Raw genomic sequence first — 23,811 nt, 5'->3', positions numbered from 1 at the left:
TTTGCCCAAGCCAATCAGATATCACTCAGAAAACTCTCGTGTCCAGCTTCTGTAGTAGTCATTGATGGTCGTTCCATTGCTTCCAGAAATATCATAGAAGAGTCAGAGCCCGTTAATATTGTCCTAGATAATCTAGCATGTGTAATATCATTTAATATAATTAGCATCCTAGAACACCCCATTGTTTTAGGATTACCATGGTTCGAATTACATAACCCAAACATAGATTGGAGAACAAGAGAAATACGGTATCGAAAAGCTCGAGGGTCTACTCATAAGATTGCAACCATTTTGCTACATCAGTTGCGGGAAGAAGGACGCAAGGAAGAAATGTTTCTCTTTGCAATATCAATAAAGCCCTCAGACACCATTAAAAAGGAGTCCACTATTCAACTTCCAAAGAAGTATCATCATTATGCCGATGTGTTCGATAAAGTACAAGCCAATACGCTTCCTCACCATCGACCGTATGATTGCCCCATCGATTTACAACCGGGGAAAGAGTCACCATGGGGACCGATCTACAATTTGTCACCAACCGTGCTAGAAGTCTTGCGAGCCTATATAGAGGAGAATTTGGAAAATGGTTTCATTCAGTATTCGAAATCTCCAACCGGCGCACCCATTTTCTTCGTCAAGAAAAAGGATGGATCACTTTGTCTCGTTGTAGATTATCGTGGCTTGAATAAGGTTACAATCAGAAATAGGTATGCACTTCCCCTTATCTCAAGTCTTTTAGAACGGATCAATGGTGCTAGGTTCTTCATGAAGATCGACTTACAGGGAAGCTTATAACCTCCTACGGATCCGACCAGGAGATGAATGGAAGACCGCATTTCGCACCAGATATGGGCACTTCGAGTATACGGTCATGCCGTTCGGCCTCACTAATGCGCCAACAGTCTTCCAACACATGGAAAATGATATCTTCCGAGATCTCTTGGATGTTTGTTTGATCTTCTATTTGGATGATCTACTGGTTTATTTGAAGACCCAAGAAGAGCATGATTCTCATGTACTGTTAGTACTAAAACAACTTCGAGAACATGGTCTTTATGCAAAGATGGAAAACTGTGGTTTTGGGTGCAACCAGGTGGAATTTTTGGGCTATGTCATTTCCTCAGAAGGCATCTCCATGAACCCAGCTAAGGTCAAAATTGTGGTAGAGTGGCAGACTTCGTGTTCGGTGCGAGATGTGCAATGCTTTTTAGGCTTTGCCAATTTTTACCGAAAATTCATACAGGATTACTCAAAGCTCATTCTGCCTCTCACACAGCTTACCAGGAAGGGACAATCGTTCGTTTGGTCTAAAGAAGCGCACATGGCTTTCGAGAGTCTTAAAAAGTCATTTACATTGGCTCCAATTCTAGCTCATGTTGATCCAGAAAAACCATTCATTATCGAAGTAGACGCATCGGATTTCGCATTGGGGAGCATTCTGTCACAACGGGGTAATGATGAGAATCTACATCCTATGGATTTTCACTCACGCAAGTTTGACGCTGCCGAAATCAACTACGAAATTCATGATAAGGAGCTATTGGCAATAGTGGACTCTTTTACGCAATGGAGGCATTTCCTCAGGGATCATCTCATCAAGTCACCTTATTCAGTGACCACAAAAACCTTGCCTACTTTCAAGACGCTTGTGTGTTAAATCGACGTCAAGCTCGGTGGGCCCACTTCCTCACGCATTTTGACTTCAAAATTACGTATCGTTCGGGGAAGCACCAAGGGAAGGCAGATGCATTATCACGGTGTTCGTACCTAGCACCACGTCCTAGCGAGCTAGCTTTTGATAACCAAAAGCAAGTAATCTTGGGACCGACACGACTGCAAGCAACACAAGTCTTTGGCATGCCCATGGATTCCCACGTTATCAATACTATATGTGAGGACTTGAAGACCGATGCTTTCGCCCAAGCCATTCTAGCACAAATTGACCCCTCTTGAGCATCTTGTTCACACTCGCAACCACCAGGTACGGACTATCGGCAATTCAAATACCATGATGGATTACTATTCTTTAATGAACTCTTGTATGTTCTGAATGGTTCTTGCCGCCTTCGAGTAGTCCAAAACTGTCATGACACATATACAACTGGGCATTTTGGTAGTACTAAAACATTAGATTTAGTACAACGATCATTTTAGTGGCCCCGTATGCGACAATTTGTCGAAGATTTTGTTCGGACTTGTGATACATGCTACAGAGCGAAAATTCCAAGGCATCATCCATATGGTTGATTAGAACCATTATCACTTCCAAGCAAGCCGTGGCAATCCATTGCTCTAGACTTCATCACAGATCTTCCAGTCTCTAAGGGGTTCAATGCAATTCTAAGAGTCGTAGATCGATATACGAAGATGGCTCATTTCTTGCCATGTACTAAGGAAATATCCAGTGAAGAAACCGTTGAAATTGTCATGCGTGAAGTATTTCGGCATCATGGCCTTCCCGATAGTATCATCAGTGACTGTGGACCCCAGTTCGTATCGAAATTCTAGAAGCACCTTTTTAAAATGCTCAAGGTCACTTGTAACCTCTCCTCCGGCTACCACCCACAAACCGATGGCCAAGCAGAAGGAGCAAATAAAACGTTGGAGCAGTATCTTCGGTGCTTTCTGTTAGAAATCGACGGTTTCAAACCTTCACCTCTCGGCCACAACCGAGGAAACACGAGTCAGTGCAGCAGTAAATCCAAAACACAGAGAGAGACTCGAATGCACAGGGTTTAGCGTGGAAAACCCTAAACGGGAAAAACCACGGGAGTGCAAGACTCCAACTATCACTATACGCAGGGAATGTACAATGGCGAGCTGCAAGGCGACGACCTTGAGCTCGCTGTCCTCGACACAGGCGGCGGTATTACACAGAGGCGTCGACCTCTTCCTTTCTCTCTCTCTCTCTCTCTCGGCTGCTCTCACTTCGCTCCCTCTAAGTGGAAAACAGAAAATGAGCAACAACAGCAAAACTGTTTGCCCTAAGTCATATTTATACACATATGACTTTCGGGATATTTACAAATATAGCCTCAAGGGCCCTTGGCAAACATATTCACAAATATGTCCCCGCATCCGGATCTCTCTCTCCGGATACATTCGTCATCCGGCTCCGTAGCCGGGGTCTTCATCATCCGGCTCCGTAGCTGGGGTCTTCATCATCCGGATCCGGAACCGGGTCTTCATCATCCGGATCCAGAACCGGGTCTTCATTCCCGATTCCCGGACATCCGACCATCCCATCCGGAGGGACCGTAATCCCAACAAACTCCCCCTTCACTTCGGCATGGGATGTCTTTCCAGTCCGACCCTCTTCCGGCACGCTCCCAGCTTGTCGGGTGTGAGCACTTTGGTCAGCATATTTGACCCGTTCTCGTCCGTGTGGATCTTCGTCAGCACGAACTCCTGGTCTTCTATCCTTTCCCGGATCCAGTGATATCTTCGCTGGATGTGCTTCGTCCGGGAGTGATAGGCCGCGTTCTTCGCAAGGTGAATGGCGCTCTGACTGTCGCAGTAGAGTCGGTACTCCTCCTGCCGGATACCGAGCTCTCTAATGAAGTCCTTCATCCATATCATTTCCTTGCCGGCTTCAACAGCCGCCATGTACTCCGCCTCCGTGGTTGACAACGCAACCGTCTTCTGCAGCCTCGACTGCCACGAAACGGCTCCCCCTGCATACGTCATCACATACCCTGATGTGGACCGGCTGGTATCTGCATCAGCCGACATATCCGAATCGGTAAAGCCGTCGAGTTCGGGCTTACCGGAGCCGAATCGGAGGCACACGTTTGCCGTGCCCTTCAGGTATCGGAGTATCCACTTGGCCGCGTTCCAGTGCTCTTTGCCGGGATTGCTCATGTACCGGCTCACCACTCCGACTGCATATCCTATGTCCGGTCTTGTACACACCATTGCGTACATCAAGCTTCCGACGGCAGAGGCATATGGTACTTTCATCATGTCCTCCTTCTCAGCCTTTGTCTTGGGGCTTTGCTTGCTGGACAACTTGCAGTTTGCCGGGAGGGTTGAACCGACCGGTCTTGCTTCCGACATGTTGAACCGGTGAAGCACCTTTGTCACGTACTTCTCCTGTGACAGCCACAACTGCTTCTTCTTCCGGTCCCGGATGATGTGCATCCCTAGTATTTGTCTCGCCGGACCCAGGTCCTTCATTGAGAAGGTTCGGTGAAGCGCTTTCTTCAGCATCCGTATCTGGACCTGGTCCCGTCCGACGATCAACATGTCGTCCACGTACAGGAGGAGTATTAGAAAGTCTCCTCCTTCGAACTTCTTCACAAACACGCAGTGATCGGACTGCGTTTTGTGGTACCCTTCGTCGGTCATGAAGGAGTCGAACTTCCGGTACCATTGCCGGGGAGCCTGCTTCAGTCCGTAAAGGCTCTTCTTCAACCGGCATACCAGGTGCTCCTTCCCTTTCTTCTCGAATCCTTCCGGTTGCTGCATGTAGATCTCTTCTTTGAGGTCACCGTGAAGGAATGCCGTCTTCACGTCCATTTGTTCTACCTCGAGGTCCATGCTTGCCGCTATGCTCAGCACCGTCCGGATGGAGGTCATCTTCACTACCGGGGCAAATATCTCGTCGAAGTCGACGCCCTTCTTCTGCTGGAACCCCTTCACCACGATCCTGGCTTTGTATCTCGGGGGGTTTCCGGCATCTCCCGGTTTCAGCTTGAACACCCACTTGTTTCGAAGTGCCCGCTTTCCTTTCGGCAACTCCACAAGTTCATATGTGTGGTTCTCATGCAGGGAATCCATCTCCTCCTGCATGGCACTTAACCACCTGCGGCTATGGGTGTCAAGCTTTGCTTCTTCAAAACTCTCCGGCTCCCCCTCGTCGGTTAGCAGCACGTGCTCTGGTTCCGGAAATCTCCGGGGGGCCCTTCTCTCTCTTAGAGGATATCTCCGTTCCGGAGCTTCGGTAACTGGCTCCTCCGTTTCCTCTTCATCCGAATCCATTTCGGGATCGGGGCCGGTTCCGGTATCAGTTTCATCTTCCTCGGCCGGTTCTGTTTCTTCACCGTCTTCGGCCGGATCCTCGAGTGCTAACCGGTCCCTTGCCGGTCGGGACTGCTCCTCGTAGAGTTGATCCTCACCGGTCGACTTGGAGCTCTTCATCTTCTTCTCCGACTCCCAGTCGGCGAGTGTCTTGTCCTCCATGAAGATGATATCACGACTCCGGAATATCTTTTTGTCGACCGGGTCCCATACTCGGTAGCCAAACTCGTCATCGCCGTAACCGAGGAATATGCATGGCCGGGTCTTTGGATCTAGCTTTCCTCTCCGGTCCTTTGCCACATGCACATATGCGAGACACCCGAACACCTTCAGATGCCGGTAGGACACTTCCCTACCGGTCCAAACTCTCTGCGGCGTGTCTCCGTCCAAAGGTACTGAGGGTGATCTGTTTATCACGTATGTCGCCGTCGACATTGCCTCAGCCCAAAACCCCTTGGGTAATTTCGCATGTGCCAGCATACTCCGGACCCTCTCCATTATGGTCCGGTTCATCCTCTCGGCCAGCCCGTTCAGTTCCGGCGTCTTCGGCACAGTAAACTCGAGCCGGATTCCCTTCGAGCGACAGTACTCCGCGAACTGCCCCCGGTACTCCCCTCCGTTATCCGCTCGTATCGCTTTCAGCTTCTTGCCGGATTCCCTTTCCATTCTCGCGTGGAGTTCTTTGAAGACGCACAACACTTGGTCCTTTGTCTTCAACGGTGCCGTCCACAGCTTCCGACTGTGGTCATCAATGAATGTCACGAAGTACTGGGCTCCGCCATGTGACTTCGTTTCTACTTGACACACGTCAGTGTGCACCAACTCCAATGGTGCGCTACGTCTCGTCGGTGGCCTTGAGTGGAAGGAGGTTCGGTTCTGCTTACCGGCCAGGCAATCGGTGCACTTCTCCAGGTGCACGTGCTTCACTGGAATAAGGTTGTCTTCTGCAAGCCTCTTCATCCCCTTCTCACTCATGTGGCACAGTCTCTTGTGCCACAGCTCACCGGCAGTGTCGGCTGCCACGTTCAACTCTTCCGGACACAACCAGGCATTCATAAGGTACAGTGTGTTGACTTTCCGGGCCCGAGCCACTATCAGGCTCCCCTTGCTGAACTTCATTACGCCGTTCCAGATGCTACCTGTGTAGCCTTCATCGTCTAGCCTCCCGGCCGAAATCAGGTTCAATCGAACCTCCGGAACGTGTCGGACATCCTTCAGCAACATTTTGCATCCAGTCGAGGTTGTCAACCACACGTCTCCTATGCCGGCAATCCGGCACGTACCTTCATTTCCCATCCGAACACAGCCATGCTCACCGGCTGTGTAGGATGAGAAGTATCTTCTTTCCGGGGTCAGGTGGAACGACGCTCCGGAATCGACCACCCAGGTAGTCTCATCGCCGGCAATGTTTAGTTCACCTTCTTCGGTGATGAGCATGATCTCCTCTTCACTTGCCGCGAGTGCCGTCGTTCCTTTCCGGTCCTGCCCTCGCCGATCCGAACCATTTCGGTCCGTGGCTCCCCGGTAAGCACCGTTCCGTTCCGAAGACTTCTTCGAATCGGTGTCGTCGGCTCCGTTGTCTTTTCGGTAATGCCGACAATTCTTTCGGAAGTGCCCCGGCTTCCCACAGTGGAAGCATGTGGGCCTTCCTCTTGACTGCGACCAGGTCCCCGACTTCTCCCGTCTTTGCGGACTCCGGTTCCGTTGTCTTCCCCGATCCGATTCAGAAAGCAGCATCTTCGGATCGGAGGCCGGTTCTTTATCTCTCCGACGCGCTTCTTCGTTCAAAATGCTTGTCTTTACCATTTGTAGGGACAAGTTATCTTCGGTGCAGGAGGTGTTGAGAGTCACCACCAGGTTCTCCCAGCTTTCCGGCAATGTACACATCAGGATGATGGCTTGCATTGCATCCTCCAACGGGAACTTGATCGCCGCAAGCTGGTTCACGAGTCCCATGAACGTGCTTACGTGTTCCACCATACTCTCGCCGTCCCGGTACTTGAGGTTCACTATCTTCCTCATCAGGGAGGTCCGGTTCAACGCATTCTTCCTCTCGTAGAGGCCCGACAGCTTCCGCCACATCTCATATGCGTTGGTGTCGTTCGCCACATGTTGTAGAACGCTCATGTCGACGTATTGCCGAATGGTTGCAACGGCTTTCCGGTTCAGAAGCCTCCATTCCGTCTCAAGTACCCCCTTGGGTATTTCCGACCTGTCGATCGGTTCATACAGGTCCCGAACAATGAGCAGATCCTCCATCTTTATCTTCCAGTCGGCGTAGTTCTGCGCATTCAACACCATCATCCCCGGCTGCCCGCTGCTGCCGCCTTCCATTTTCTGCACTGCAGTCGCTCTGATACCAGATTGTTAGAAATCGACGGTTTCAAACCTTCACCTCTCGGCCACAACCGAGGAAACACGAGTCAGTGCAGCAGTAAATCCAAAACACAGAGAGAGACTCGAATGCACAGGGTTTAGCGTGGAAAACCCTAAACGGGAAAAACCACGGGAGTGCAAGACTCCAACTATCACTATACGCAGGGAATGTACAATGGCGAGCTGCAAGGCGACGACCTTGAGCTCGCTGTCCTCGACACAGGCGGCGGTATTACACAGAGGCGTCGACCTCTTCCTTTCTCTCTCTCTCTCTCTCGGCTGCTCTCACTTCGCTCCCTCTAAGTGGAAAACAGAAAATGAGCAACAACAGCAAAACTGTTTGCCCTAAGTCATATTTATACACATATGACTTTCGGGATATTTACAAATATAGCCTCAAGGGCCCTTGGCAAACATATTCACAAATATGTCCCCGCATCCGGATCTCTCTCTCTGGATACATTCGTCATCCGGCTCCGTAGCCGGGGTCTTCATCATCCGGCTCCGTAGTCGGGGTCTTCATCATCCGGATCCGGAACCGGGTCTTCATCATCCGGATCCGGAACCGGGTCTTCATTCCCGATTCCCGGACATCCGACCATCCCATCCGGAGGGACCGTAATCCCAACACTTTCTAAGCTATCATCGGGATGACTGGGCAGATATTCTCCACTTCGCTGAATTTGCCTACAATAACTCTGTCCACGCATCGACTAAAGTTACGCCATTTTATGTTTATATGGGTTCTCACCCCCGGTGGTGTGTATTTGAAACCCCAGAGTTATCCACAAATCCTTGCGCAGAGGGTCGTTTAAAGCGGTTACGCAAGATACAAGCCGATTTATCTACTCATCTCCAACAAGCTCAACAAACACACAAGGTTTACGCGGATCGTCATCGACTTCCATCCAATTTTAACATTGGAGATCGGGTATGGCTACTATGACGACACATCAAGACTACTCGCCCATGCGAGAAGTTGGATTAGCGGCGATTAGGTCCTTTTCGTATTATAGGAAAGATTAATGATGTCGCTTTTTGTCTCGATCTACCTCCGCAACTTCAGATACAGACTTCATCACAGATCTTCCAGTCTCTAAGGGGTTCAATGCAATTCTAAGAGTCGTAGATCGATATACGAAGATGGCTCATTTCTTGCCATGTACTAAGGAAATATCCAGTGAAGAAACCGTTGAAATTGTCATGCGTGAAGTATTTCGGCATCATGGCCTTCCCGATAGTATCATCAGCGACTGTGGACCCCAGTTCGTATCGAAATTCTAGAAGCACCTTTTTAAAATGCTCAAGGTCACTTGTAACCTCTCCTCCGACTACCACCCACAAACCGATGGCCAAGCAGAAGGAGCAAATAAAACGTTGGAGCAGTATCTTCGGTGCTTTCTAAGCTATCATCGGGATGACTGGGCAGATATTCTCCACTTCGCTGAATTTGCCTACAATAACTCTGTCCACGCATCGACTAAAGTTACGCCATTTTATGTTTATATGGGTTCTCACCCCCGGTGGTGTGTATTTGAAACCCCAGAGTTATCCACAAATCCTTGCGCAGAGGGTCGTTTAAAGCGGTTACCCAAGATACAAGCCGATTTATCTACTCATCTCCAACAAGCTCAACAAACACACAAGGTTTACGCGGATCGTCATCGACTTCCATCCAATTTTAACATTGGAGATCGGGTATGGCTACTATGACGACACATCAAGACTACTCGCCCATGCGAGAAGTTGGATTATCGGCGATTAGGTCCTTTTCGTATTATAGGAAAGATTAATGATGTCGCTTTTTGTCTCGATCTACCTCTGCAACTTCAGATACATCCGGTGTTTCATAGTTCTCTCCTCGAACCCTATCAAGAGAGCACCATCCCAGGATGTATTACACAGCCTCCACCCCCGATTGAGCTTGAAGATGGACCTGAGTACGAGGTTGCCGCCATCCTTGATTCCAAGATTGTTCGTAACAAGCTCTACAATCTAGTCGATTGGCTAGGATATAGTCCCAACGAGCGTACTTGGGAACCGATAGAGAATGTGACCAATGCTGGTGCTCTTCTTCAAGACTTCCATCGTCAATATCCAGACGAACCGGGTCCTCAATCCAAAACGACTCGTGACACTCGTTGTTTTAAAGGGGGGATAGTGTCATGATATGGGAAGACTCAAACCCATGACCTTATGCTACATGCGTCGAGCTCTTGACCATTAAACCATACATTGTAATACGTAGAATATTATTTTCATTTATGTTTTATTATAGAAAATTGATGTATATTGTAGATTTCTCTAGAACATTCTAGAAACTTCAAGAGTAGTCCTGAGAACACTATAAAAGGAAGCACAAGGCATTATTTCGAACCAAATCGGTTCAACGCCAGTCTTAAGCATCCTAGCTACTAGTGTATACTCTCTTCACATAATATATATCTTTTATCATCATTCTCTCACCCTTTCTCTCTCTCTCTCTCGCTCACTCTTTCCTTCTCTCGAGAGTTCTACACCTCTCTTCGTACTAATCCTCATCTTTTAGTACTAATTCCTTCTCTATCTGATACCAGTTTGAAGAGAAATACGCGGAATATTGTTCGACCACAATCGAGTCTTGAACACAGAAATGGGAATGAATAAAAGTACACAAGAAAGTGACATAGGATGTTTACGTGGAAAACCCTAATAGGGAATAACGACGGGAGCCCACAGACTCTGAACTATCATTATGAAGAGAGGACGTACAATTAGAGACTCGGAGGCAACAACCTCGAGCTCTGTTTCTTTGCACAGTGGCGGCTACAACAGAGTATCACTCTATATCTCTCTCACTCTGTACAATGGTTACAACAATATGACAACAACAATAACAACGTATAAAGTGATTGCCCTAAGTCATATTTATAGTTATATGAACTTAGGGCTATTTACAAATATAGCCTCAATGGGCTTATTCAAGACATATTTACAAATTTGTCTTCTTTTCTGGTTCTCACCGGGTCCACTGATCCGGTTTCCGGATCTCTTCCGGTTCTCACCGAGTCCTCTTTATTCATCACCGGATCCCATCCGGAGAGACCGATTTCCCAACAACTTGTTACGGCTCTAGTTATTTCGGTGGGGAATGGAAGACGGTGTTGCTTTCCGAGCTGGCAGGCTTCACAAATTTGGGCCTTCTGGCCACTAAATTTTGGCAATCCGAAAACAACCTGTTTTAATTGCAGGTCTTGAAGCCTCTGATAGTTGATGTGGCCGATCCGCTCGTGCCACAAATCGATATCTGCTTCGATCTTCTAACCCTTTTTGAACAAAGTGGTGCCTACGTCGTTGGTGTTGAGAATAAACATCCTCCCGTCCCGGCGTCCTTGCGACATAATCTGGCCCTCTTCCTCAATGAAGCACCCAATGTGCATAAACTGCACCTGCATCCCCTGGTCGATGATATGCCCGACTGACACTGGGCTCTTTGTGATTGTCGGAACATGTAGTAGATTCATCAACTTTCCCTTTTCTCCGACATGGCTTAAAGGGACTTCTCTGACATGCACAATCGGGTGAGGAGTGTCGTCTCCGATTTCGACAACTCCCGGTTGCTCCGGATTTTCCATAAACTTCATCCAGTTCACCTTGTGTTTCATTACAAAATTACAAAATTTGGCCCTTTTCCGGTCTTACGGGTTCCGAATCCTTCTGCGTAGTGGATCTTTGCCGGTTTCCTTGTCCGACCTTGACAAATACGGATTTATCCGAATCGGTGCTCTTCTTCCAACACTCGCTTTCTCGGTGGCCTTTCTTGCCACAATACCAACATTTTGTGTTGGCTTTCCCTTGCCGGTTTTCGACGCCACTTTAACTCTCCCTGCTTGTGGAGGGTTGGAACTGGTGTCGGCACCATCATTGTGCCTCCGGTTCTACTCTTGCCGGACGCTACAATTGCATGCCGACCCACCTTGTCCCCCACACCCATGGGGCCGATCTGCCTCCATATACAGCATCCGGTTGTCTAATTGAGTGGTTCCTGACCCACTCACGTGGTTTTCTTTGACCATCAACATCGATTATAGGTCAAAGAAGGACAATGGTTTCTCCTAGGTGCAAATTGCCGTCCCGATTGGTCTGTACCGGTGTGCTAGACCATCGAGGCAAATCTGAACCATCTCGTCCTTGTCCACCATCACATTGATGGACCCGAGTGCATCGCAAATCTCCTTGATTTTGGTGGCGTAGTCGATTACTGACATGTTTCGTTGCTAGATATTGTTAAGCTCTTGCCGGAGCTACAACTTCCGAGCCGTGGTACTTGTGGCGAAAATCTTTCGGAGATTTTCCCAGGCCTCTTTCAGCGTTTTTGCATCCATGATGTAGTCAAGCATCTGGTTGTGCACATAGGATGCAAGATAGTAAACTACTCAGCTCGCTCCTTGTTCCCATACCGGGAAGTCCTTGTGTGCCGAATCCGGCGTTGCTACATTTGCTCCTTCCACGTAGTTCCAGTATTTGTGCCCCAGCAGGTACTAGTGCATTTTATACAACTAGGATGCATAGTTGCTCCAGTCGAGCTTCTCTGTAGGAAGCGAGCTCGCCATGCTTCTATCCATACCTTCTCTTTTCAGTCTATTCTTTTACTGGTGGTTAAGGTCTTCAGAAAAGCGCTTGTCGGCAACAGAGGTTCTCAACCCTCTCACTCTAGTACCATGTAAAGAATAGCGTGCGGAAGCTTGTAGACAAACCGGCTCAGTCGGATTACAACAATAAAACAAAGAATGAAGGTTTAATGGAAGCTTAAGAATAGAGAATACATAGGAGAGACAGAGAGAACAGAAAGCATAAATGAAATTCAAAATAATCACACTTTGTACATACAATGTGCTTGGTTGAGCACTTTTATACAAGTCCTTACACGGACTGATAGAAGTACTGACATGTACTTCAATGCTCATACGAGTGACTGACATTTACTCCCAAAAAATATGTCTAGGAACTAGGCTAGATTCATAGGCCTCTAACGGCCTACCGGTTCCAATCCGATCCGGCTCCTGGTTCCGGACACCGATCCGGCTCTTCGTTTTGGACTCCGATCCAGCTCTAGCTTTTTCAGCCGATCCAGATCCAATTGAGCTTGTCTGGTCAACATAGTGGTGCCAACATCATTAGTTCCGAGGATGAACATTCTTCCATCCCGGTGCCCTTGCGCGATGATCCGGCCTTCCTCCTTGATGAAGCATCCATGGTGAGCGAACCGAACCTGCATACCTTGATCTACGATCTGATCGACCGACACCAAGTTCTTGGTGATTGTTAGTACATGCAAGACGTTCCTCATGATTCCCTTTTGATCGACATGGCTCAGAGGGACATCTCCAATGTGCACAATGGGATGTAGGGTGTTATCCCCAGTTTCGACTACCCCTGGCTTCTCGAGAAAGGAGAACCACTCTTTGTGGTTCGTCACGTGGTTTGAAGCTCCGGAGTCCACATACCAAGCTTCTTCCGACTTCAAGTCAGATACTCCCATCCCATTGGCATTATGCTTCATTACAAGGGCCAATCCCAACTTGGCTCTCTCCAAGCCTCCAACGAAGTGCAATCGATGATGCATGTCCGCATCTTATTGGCTCAATCCATCTTTGTCTGAATTAGCTCTCTTCTTCCAACACTTTCTTTCTCTGTGGCCTTTCCAGCCACAATACCAACATTCCGTTTTGGCCTTTCCTTGTTGGTTTTCGGCTCTGCCACCTTGACTCCCCCTGCTTCTGGAGGATCCAGAATTGTTGTCGGCACAATCTTTGTGCCTCCGATTCTGCTCTTGTCAGCCGCCTGCATTGCGCGTCAATCCGCCTCATCCGCCACAACCACAGGACCTCTCTTCCTCCATGTACAACATCTTGATGTCGACGCACCCGCATGATTCTCCTCTACAAGGAGCATTGACTATAAGTCGAAAAAAGAGGGTGTATTCTCCCTTGTACATACCGTAGTTTGGAATGCTCCGAACTTCAACGTCAGGCCCTCGAGACAAACCTACACCATCTCATCCTCCTCGACGATCACGTTGATGGAGGCAAGTGAATCGCAGATGTCTTTGATCCAGGCTGTGTATTCGGCCACCGACATGTCCTTCTATCGGACATTGCTCAACTCTTGTCGAAGTTGTAGCTTCCGGGCTGTGGTGCTTTCGCGAAGACCTTTTTCAGGTTTCCCCAAGCTTCCTTTGGTGTCTTGGTGTCCCAAATATGGCTGAGCAGCTGATCACCAACACTAGAGGTGAAGTAGTACATTACCCTGCTTGCTGCTTGTTCCCAAGCTGAGAAGTCCATGTGTGCCGCATCGTTATCTTCATTGACATAACCCCAGTCAGTAGCCATGCCCAAGGAGGTACTAGTGCATCTTGTACGACTAGGATGCATAGTTGGATCTGTCGAGCTTCTCCATTGGGAGCGAGCTAACCATTCCTCGGTCCATTCTCTCCTTCCTATTCTTTACCAGGTGTTAGGGTTTGTCTGCAAGCGTCACTCGTTAGCAGCAGAGGATTCTCAACCCTTGCGCTCTGATACCATGTCAAAGTTAATATGAGGAAGCTTTGATAACCCAACTCAGCTAGATAACAACAGTAAAACATAAATGAAGGTTTAATGGAAGCTCAAGAATACACAGTACACGGGAGAGACAAAGAGAGCAGAATAGCATAAACTCAATTAAAAAATAATCACAATCTGTACATAAAATGTCCTACATAAGACTTTTTATACAAGTCCTTAAAAGGACTAACAGAAGTACTAACATGTACTTCAATGTTCATACGAGCGACTGACGCTAACTTCAAGGAATATGTCTACGTACTAGGTTCAGACCGTAGGCTCCAACGGCCTACCAGTTCTCACTATTCCGGAGTATGATCCGGTTCTCCGGTCCGGCTCTAGGTTCCAGATACCGATATATCCGGACACCTATCCGGTTCTCCGTTCCGGATATCGATCCAGCTCTGGCTTATTCAGCCGATCCGAATCCGGTTGAGCTTGCCCGCTCAACAATAACATTGCCAATGAATTATGTAATCGACATACATAATTGAGGCATGTAGCCTCTATCCTCTATGCACACGAAACATCCAAAATAAGGGTGAATGTAATACGCAATCGAAGTATTTACCTGTTACGCATATGACACAGATCGCATATCAAATACATAGAAATTGAGGTATTGACATACGCATATGTAACATATGTATGTGAACGTAATACGCAATTGATATATAGACCTCGTACGGATACGACACAAATCACATATCAATTATATGTCAATTGAGGTATTGACCTCATACACATATGTAAACGTTTTATTCAACCAATTATTACCACTACAACATATTTTCATGATTGAAATTAATACAAAATGACATGAACATGATTAGAATGGGAGAATAAATAATATAAAAGAAAGAAAGAAAGGAATACCGAAGTTCTTTTGTTCCCGTGTTTCTGAATCAAGCTCGACTGCACATCGATCGATCACCATCCAACAAAATTTAAACAATCATCAAAAGAAACATTAGTAATCAAGGCTCTGATACCAACTATTAGAGCTTGAGCCTAATGTAAGCATGAGATAAGGATAATATAGATAGATAGAAAAGAAAGGAGAGAAAAAAAGAAGGGTGTTGATCCATCCGACTACCCCCGAGCGAAGCGATCAAGACAGACTCAAGCCTCAATTGGCGTCCCATACCACCGTCGTGGCATCGATTTGTACTTGGTACTAGCGCGCTCACTACAAGAGTTTGATCACCACGAGTTCAAAGTCTCGACATAGTCGATCATCTCTCCAATGAGGGTAGGTAGGCCTTATATTTATAGCTAGACCTAAGGCCCCCAACCAAGTTCACACTTGGCCTTAATGAGTTGTCTCAATCCCAAGTATTAAAGTAATCCTTCCCTTATTTACACTCTCGTTTAACCCTCACACTTTATCCATCTGTATAGAATACTATAGTACACTCTTACCACGGGATATTATATCGTCATGCCCGTAACATTTGACTCCATGAGATGGTGCCACCTCCATAGTGTCATGAGTGTCATGAAGACCCACATTTTGGCTTATAAGTGTTCGAACTCACAACCCCTTTGTATATATGTCAAACCTTTGAGCATTATGATAACATATATGACGTATAATTATAATAACTATATTATTAATATTAGAAGAAATTTGACATATTCTAGAAGATTCTAGAATATTTCGTGATTAGCTTAAATATCTTAAATATCTTAAATACTCTAGAACATTCTAGAATACTCCATAAGAACCTATAAATAAGTATTTACTCATTCATCATAACTCATTTGGTTCAAACTGTCATGACTCATGAGTAGGGTGGAGAGAGAGAGAGAGAGAGAGAGAGAGGAAATGGAAATGAGTTTATATTATGAGAAAACAAGGTTTACAAAGAGTAGGCTAAGGGCTAAAGACTGGTGTTGTAATGTTATTCATTGGAATGACAATGTTCCCTTTTTGTAACATCTAGTCCTGAATCGTGTGATCTCCATCCAGAGGTGGCACAGGTACTAAGGAAAGTACCAACTCTATGACTTGATTCCTGTTACCCGTAGGAGTTGTACGGGGCGGTATAAGGGTAAAACACGTTAAAGGGGTTGTTTGGTATGTGTAATGTATATGAGTGTGAGGATGAGTATGTGTGAGCACATGCACAATTATGTGCATGTCACAAGAATGTAACGGTCTCTTTTTGTAACGGACATATTATTTACTGTTACATTATGTACTATAAAAACCCCTTATGGGGGCACATAAGGAATATAGTTTTTTCCCCACTCATTTTGCTATCATTTCCTATTTGTCTCTCTCTTGCTCTCTCTCTAACGTAACCCCCTTGGGAGGGGGGTGAAGCCATTCTTAGCTTCACCCCCCACCCAACAACAACTCCAAATAACGTGATGATGTGGCCCAAGACTATAACGACATGTCATGTCATCGAAGTGCAATAAGTGACCTTGGTCATTTACCACATCTGCAATTAATTTTAGCCCCTTCTTTTTAGAAGCTTTTTGAGCTAAATGGACAACCTTTGATGTGTTCGTCAAGCTTTCCAAAGACGACATCCCAATGGTTAGTATCCCATGAGCCAAATGACTTGGTTTTCAAATGGTCAAACATATCAGATAGCATTCTTGCTCAAGGCAATGTTTTTTAGCAAATTTTGGCAGTAAAGTAGCTCTTATAGCCAACATATGCAACTACAAATTAAGAATATTTAGCTCTCCACTCAATCGTAGAGGGCATATCTTCTCTAGTGATAGGAGTCGTATACCTCAATGTGACTGCTTAGAGCACCAAAAGTTGCTTATGATTTCAAAGTTAATCTTTTGTATCATGTGTTTAGACCAATCAATCATAAATAAGTAATACTACATGTAAGTCATGAATATAGATTGCACTATCCTCAATTTGACATGGAGCGGCCATGTTGCAATCTTCCAATAGCTTAGCTTTTGTCTCAATTTTTGCAGAACCCATTCAACCTTTCTTTTCCCTGTTACATTCCATCCCAATGGATAGCCAAGATGTTTAACCATTTCATTTGGGCTAACAACTTGACTTGGCCACAAAAGTTGATGCCCATTGCCAACTATATGGTGTCAAAGGTAGGAGTTTGGACTCGTTGAAGTTAACATGCAATCTAGCAGCTAATCCATACAATTTGAGGGCATCCATAATCACCCTCATATCATTTGGATCGTTTTGTGACAGAAACGATGTATAGGGAATAAAGACATCGTTGAAATTAGATGAACATCCATCCCAACAAAATTACCATGCCATCCATCCATTTTATTTCTTATGAATCTCATTTGAACTTTAGAAACCCTTCCTATAGTCCCATAGAAAGGTGAACATCTCTTGAGTTAAAAAACAAGTTTTGCTCCAATATAATTTGCATATGCAAGGGGCCACCTACATCTAAATCAACATCCATTATCACATCACAAAATTTACCCGGTTTTTCCTAAGGAATTTAATGTGAAACCTCCTCAAGAATATCCTTAGGAGTATCATCCGATCGTAACACCAAGAACTTGATGTCCTTATCTCTTTCAACCTTCATGCGAAAGGTCTCCACCCCTTCCTTAAGACTATGCTTAGCCTTAACCACTCACCTTTCCATTACATCCTCATGATCATGCACCACAACTTCTTGTAAAGGTTCTTTGGCCTTACCCTCCGCCACATGTTGCACATTCAAAGATTTTTCGACATATTTGAACCTCATTGCTTAACTATCAACAAAAATCCCAAACGAGAATTTAAGCATCCACACACAATTAATCTACCATCCACGCCAAACCTAGGCTTGCAACTATGATAACTTTTTCTATGCAACATTGCGAAATAAATAAAAAGTGCGAGCACCAAAGGGAAGCTGCGCGAGCCGATGCCCAAAAGGCAAGTATTAACAAAGCCCCATTTCGCACATGCGAAATGGCCTTTCTAAGCGTAGGTTAGGGGCGATGGGCACTCGACACAACAATCTGAGCGAAGAAGCGAAGTGATTTAAGTACGGACATATGCGAGAGATTGTTGGTTGGCATAGGACGCGACGATCTGAGGTGGCACTAGCACTAAAGTGATACATATATGATGAGTGTGTTCTGTCCAAAGCTAAGAGATGCATTCTTACTAGTACTACCCATATGTATGTGCATAATACATACATAAATACTACATAGAGAGAGAGAGAGAGAGAGAGAGAGAGAGAGCTTCACATCAGAGTTTGAGAGGAAGTTGCATGTATTTTTGTGTGTGTGTATGTGTTTGAGGTAAGGTGAGAGCAAAAAATGATGTGGGCTCCTTCTTCAACATTGGCTCCTCCTACTAACAAACAGAAGTAATCAGAGGCAAATGCTATACAAGGTATGTACACAGAGATGCGCTCACACACACAGACATGGACTTTAGGGTGTAGAAATCATTGATCCAAACTCTTCTTTAAATATATTCGTCATTTCATTATGAGATTTTGTAAATTTCTTAACCCTCTGTTCCCCAATCCATCATTCATATGATTCCATCGAAGATATCAAGATCTTCAAATATCTAGTATCTTGAAACTCTCTCTTTATTTGTATGCTTCACATCTGATTTCTCCATTAGTTTGGGAACAAATGTGTAACTTCATCATGTTTTTCTTTTTACATGATTCAATGAATGAATAAATATCATGCTATGTAGCTTTTCCATTGGTTTTGTAGCTTGAAACATTAGTAATTGAACATGCTGTTGAAACTTTTAGAGAAATTAATGGAAGGTCTTCTATTACCTGAGGACATTAATTCCTCCATCAAGGAAAATTAAGTTGTGGAGGTTCAAAGACCAACATCAATACACAATTCCTTTCTTCTTGCATGTTGCACAGTCCATTGTAGATACATTTTTTGGTAGAACAAATGATCACAAGGTTTTGCGTACACCATCCATGTTTCATTACACAAATGTTTCTTCTGCTAGATTTTTGTTTGGCACTTCTTAGCTCGATGTTTACTTTTCACATTAATATAGTTACATATCTTCTGTTGTGTAAAATGTCTCTAGCTATTTTAAACAGATGTTTCTGTTATTTCTTTATCATATTGTTAATCTTTGCTGCATGAAAATTGTTGAGAAATTTTAGTCTTATCATTTTCTTGACATTTGAATGGTAGGTACCTGATCTTAATTACATTGAATTTTATTCTTCTGTATACTTTCTTTGTAAAATCTAATATAAGCTATGAATCATTTTTGTTTCTAAAATATGATAAGACTTCAACTAGAATCTGGTCACTCACTTGGTAGATATGTGTAGAATTTAGTTGTGCTGTAGATTTCAGAAACATTATATTCGATCACACTGCTGGTTCCCTCAATAGAAAAGTATAAAACAATCGATCAATCATCTTGCATGTATATTGGGGGCTGACTAAGGGTATTTAATTTGGATATAATTCAGAAAATTCAAAACAAAGTTAACATAGATTCATTGTCCGGACATGAAGAATATAGAGGACATTGAAAGTGAAAGTCTCAGGGCGATTACTATGAAATATGTAACTCTACAAAGTGAGGTCATAATAAAATTTTCTTCCGACAAACTGTTCGAGGGTGATACCATATAAAGCAAGATATAGCATATTGCAAATTGAATAGAAAAATGTATGATTAAATTTTTTTGACATAAAAGGAGGTTTTGAATTTAGGCATTGAATGCACATGATATATAGAGAGTTTACATACTGCGATTCTGTGGGCCAACCCTTCTCTTGATGATGACATGTGCTTAAAAGTTCCTCATGACATGAAGAAGCACACCAATCCTCAAGGAGATGTGGGTGCCAAAATGCTTCAAAACTGAGCAAAGGCATTGGTTTTGTAGATATCTTATTTCAAAAATGCATTTAAAGATAGAGCACTAGTTTTTTTATTTTGTTTTGAATTTGTTTTCAGAAAAGGAACCACCTGGAATAAGAGTTGCTTGATACATCTCAAGATCGATACAAACATGGCTGGTCATTAGGGGTTGTGTACAACCCAATACAAAAATCATGAAAAAGGGAACAAAAAAAAGAAAAAGAGTGAGAAACCTCTTGATATTTATCCAAAGGTTATGAGACTGAACTTAGTACCTGTGAGGTCTTGAGTTCAATCTTACATCACAGTATATATCTAGAGCCTGGAGGTCACATACACATGTGCATCTTCACACTGATTGGCTGAGATGCACTCAGGTTCAAATCTCATTAAGGACACTCCTTTACTAGATCCGCTGGAATCCAGGGGGTTGAACCCATGAGCTTCTAGTCGCTGCCGGACAATGTTACCAACTCATCTGAACATACAGACACACGTTCTCTCTCCATCTCTCTCCAGATATCAATTGTTAGCATGCATGCCAGAATGACTCGGAATACCCTGAGCAACCCACATGAGAGTTAAGCTCAATGGAGATCATACGGACAACATCATCTGTTGACACCCCGAGAATCGTCTCGTGCACAAATTTAGAATCTTGATTGATGGTGTCATGAATACTTGTATGGATGTTGGAGCTACAGTAGAGCATTTTGATGAAACACACACACACTGCCTCTCTCTGTGTGGCTATCAACTGTTATCATGACCTGCCAGAATGACTCTGAAAACCCTGAGCAACCCACATTAGAGTTGAGCACAATGAAGATTATGTAGCCAACACCATCTTTTGACATCCCATGAATCACTTGTGCACAAATTTATGATCTCTATTGTTGGTGTAGTGGTTCCTTGTATGGATGCCATGTCAACATCTATGTGTAGTGTCTGCGATGTTTCAATAGTGATCATGAGACTGTACATCCTTATTTTGGCTATTTAAAGGAGAGAGAGAGAGAGAGAGAGAGAGAGAGAGAGAGAGAGGTCTATTTTTTTCTCTATTCTTATAAAAACAAAGATATGGTCACTCAATTATTTTGGCAGGACTTTGGGCTAGATTTGCCCATGTGATCAAAGAAGAATGTAGATAACCTCTTGTCTTCTGCATCTCAAAAGGGGTATTGTTGCCAAATTCGTTCAATACAAGAATTCATATATCATGCCAGGATGTGGACTCTGCGAATACCAGAGTGCCCTGTATGCTGGGATTATTTTGATGATAGCACTCGTATCCCAAGAATCCTCAGGTGCGGTCATACAATATGTGAATCATGCCTTATGAATCGTCCTTTAGAATCAAGATTAGGTCAACAATGCATTGACTGTCCAGAGTGTCATAGCCCTTGCTTGTGGCGAGGTGTAAAAGAGTTTCCCAAGAATTTCATCTTGCTTCGAGCCATGGACAAAGCTTCGTATCGACAAGTGGGTGGTAGTAGTACAACATCAATGATAAGTTTGGAGAAGAACTACCTATTGAATATATTCTTTGATGCTGAAGTCATATCATCTTGCTTACATTTTGTTGTGATCGAGGGTCGAAGGTTTCGAAGGATGGTGAGGCGGAAGCTATGGAAAGTTATAAGGTTCTTTTGTCTCGCAGCTTTGCTTGTAGTTCTACTATTATTGTCACTATTGCATGCAGTTCTAGCATGGTGGGTGGCTTCTTTAGGTTTCCTTTTATTGATATGGTTTACTGCTGGTGGATTCGGATTAGGTGCATTTGTTTTGTGCTTATGGTTGTCCTACAACATTACGTGTATATTCCTTAGGCTTAACATGTCATTGCATAGAAAGATTAGAGATGATCAATGATTTTTCCCATACGAATATAACATGCATGTAGTAAAATCAAACATGTTTGCAGCCAATTGTTTTATGATGTTTGCTGCTCTCATTACCTATCAAAGTATTAAGGCCCAACTGGTATCATATGCCACTGTCATTTGAAGGCCTTTGTGCATACAATGTTATTATATAGAGAATCATGCTCATGATTCAAATTTACTGCTGGTTTTCTCACCATTCATTTTAAAAATCAAAGGCAAGAAAACATGATATTTTAGTGATTATTAGATCTAAATGTTTTTTGCTTTTTTAGGAAACATATAAAGATATGTATGGGAAAGGGAGATGTGGGAATAAGGTCATTACAACCCAGTTGTTATACCAATCATGTATAGAATGCAAAGAATGTTAACCATGCCTATTTTTCCATCCTATCATGCTTGAGGAATTTTAGTAGTCATATGTATATATAATATTTGGAATAATTACACTTTTCCTTCAAATTTTGCTTCCTCATGTGTGTGCACATTTTGGATTTGTAGGCACCTTTGTATAATGTAAATTGAGTGGCTAAAGTAAGTCTAAAGCAAAACATTGTATTCAGAGATGGTATCACAATTGCAAGTTGTACCTTGCTCTATAGAACTGTGCATTTAATGTCAGATGTCTCCAAAGGGCATGTTAGTGACCATGATTAGAATTAGAATTTTTTATTGTCCATAAAGAGGCCAATTTTGACCTATGGGACCAGAGTATACATGTGTTCTTGATATGTGTCTCCTTCCTAAGAAGGGGTATTCATACATTGAAGCACAAAGTCTCTATGTGTGAATAAAGCATACACATATGAGCCCAACCTTCTCGGTGGTGTCTTAAGTATGGCACTTAAGTTATCACTCCCTCTTAGTATGCTAGCATATCTTGAACGAATTGCATTATATGTCGAGCATGTGAAGAGCAAGTGACATTCATCCTCTACCATGCCTTCATTGCATACTTTGCATGTCTTCCAAGTCTGTTACATTTTGATACCATGATGCAACTTCAATTCCTAACTTGTGAGATCGAGTGCGAAGTAGTGTAAGGGCTCTACTAGCATTACTACTCATATTGGTAATGAGATAAGGTTGGATATGATCAATAAGCATTCTTGCTTTATATTGAGACCAACATTCAAGGTTGACATTTGCAATTTGTCCTCTTAGCATCTTCCCACTTCATCCTTAATGATTCCACCAACCTTTCCTCAATCATTACATATTGCATAGCATTGCTCGAAAGCTCTAAAAGATCATCCACACACCCCATCTTCTAAACCATTTCCTTATGTCAACAACCCAATCGGATGAGAGAATCTTACTTTTATGATTCTTTTGTAGCTTACATCCAACATTCCAAGCAAGATGTGGTAATCGATTATATGGCATATTCTTGACTTTTGTAATGTATTTATATACTTTTTGGAGTGCCAATAATTTTGTGGGTCGAACAATTGTTTCCAAGAGCATAATCGGTAAGAGGTACTGCATTTAACTCCTAATTGCCCCCTTAAAAACATCTTTTGAATTTTCTCAATCTCATTCTATGCATTAAGAGAGATGGTGCCACCCCATACCTCTACTCCATAAAGCAATACTTGAGTTACCATGACATTGAACACTATTAGTTTACTTCCCATCCACAAGTATCACTTTGGTTGCATTGGTTCTCCAAAAGGTAATACGATTTCCAATTGGCTTGGAGCCTAGAATCAAAGCATGCACTCCATTTATTTGTGGTGGGTACATCAATACTAAGATATTTAAAGCTTCGAACAAATTGTATATGTTCTCCTCTATATGTGAGCATAGGGTAATGATGAGGTTGGATGGTTTGCACTATCATCATTTTTGTTTTCTCCACATTCACTACTAGTCCACTACTATGGCAAAATTCTTCTAATACACCAAGTAAATGTTGCATACTATCAACATCATATGAGAAGAGTACCACATCATCTGCATATAGAAGCAATAAGATAACATGTTGCATCAATTTGGGGTCATTCAATCCTTCTTCTCTTGCAACCTTATTCACCACTTCTAATTTATCAATACATAAGCCAAAGATTGTAGGTGATCGTGGACATCCTTGCTTGACCCCCATGTTACTTAAAAAGTGCTT

At 43.9% G+C, this 23,811-nt stretch overlaps 1 protein-coding gene across 1 annotated transcript; it reads left to right on the top strand.

Moving 5' to 3' along the window:
• The first annotated feature begins 18,165 nt into the window (after window positions 1–18,165).
• Window positions 18,166–21,871, top strand: LOC147853192 (uncharacterized). Its single transcript, XM_087332808.1, has 2 exons — window positions 18,166–18,330; window positions 20,908–21,871. The coding sequence occupies exon 2, from the start codon at window positions 21,031–21,033 to the stop codon at window positions 21,673–21,675; it is 645 nt and encodes a 214-aa protein (XP_087188934.1). The 5' UTR covers window positions 18,166–18,330; window positions 20,908–21,030; the 3' UTR covers window positions 21,676–21,871.
• Window positions 21,872–23,811: the final 1,940 nt, after the last annotated feature.

The sequence above is a fragment of the Azolla caroliniana genome, unplaced genomic scaffold (genome assembly GCF_043228905.1).
Source record: "Azolla caroliniana isolate FFs.n. ecotype wild unplaced genomic scaffold, voAzoCaro1.0.p SCAF_17, whole genome shotgun sequence".
Taxonomy (NCBI): domain Eukaryota; kingdom Viridiplantae; phylum Streptophyta; class Polypodiopsida; order Salviniales; family Salviniaceae; genus Azolla; species Azolla caroliniana.
The sequence above is the reverse complement of the archived record's forward strand: the minus strand, read 5'-3'. Positions and strand labels throughout refer to the sequence as shown.

Excerpts from the sequence above, each read along its gene's own strand:
- LOC147853192 (XM_087332808.1), top strand. The coding sequence starts at position 21,031 with ATGTGGACTCTGCGAATACCAGAGTGCCCTGTATGCTGGGATTATTTT.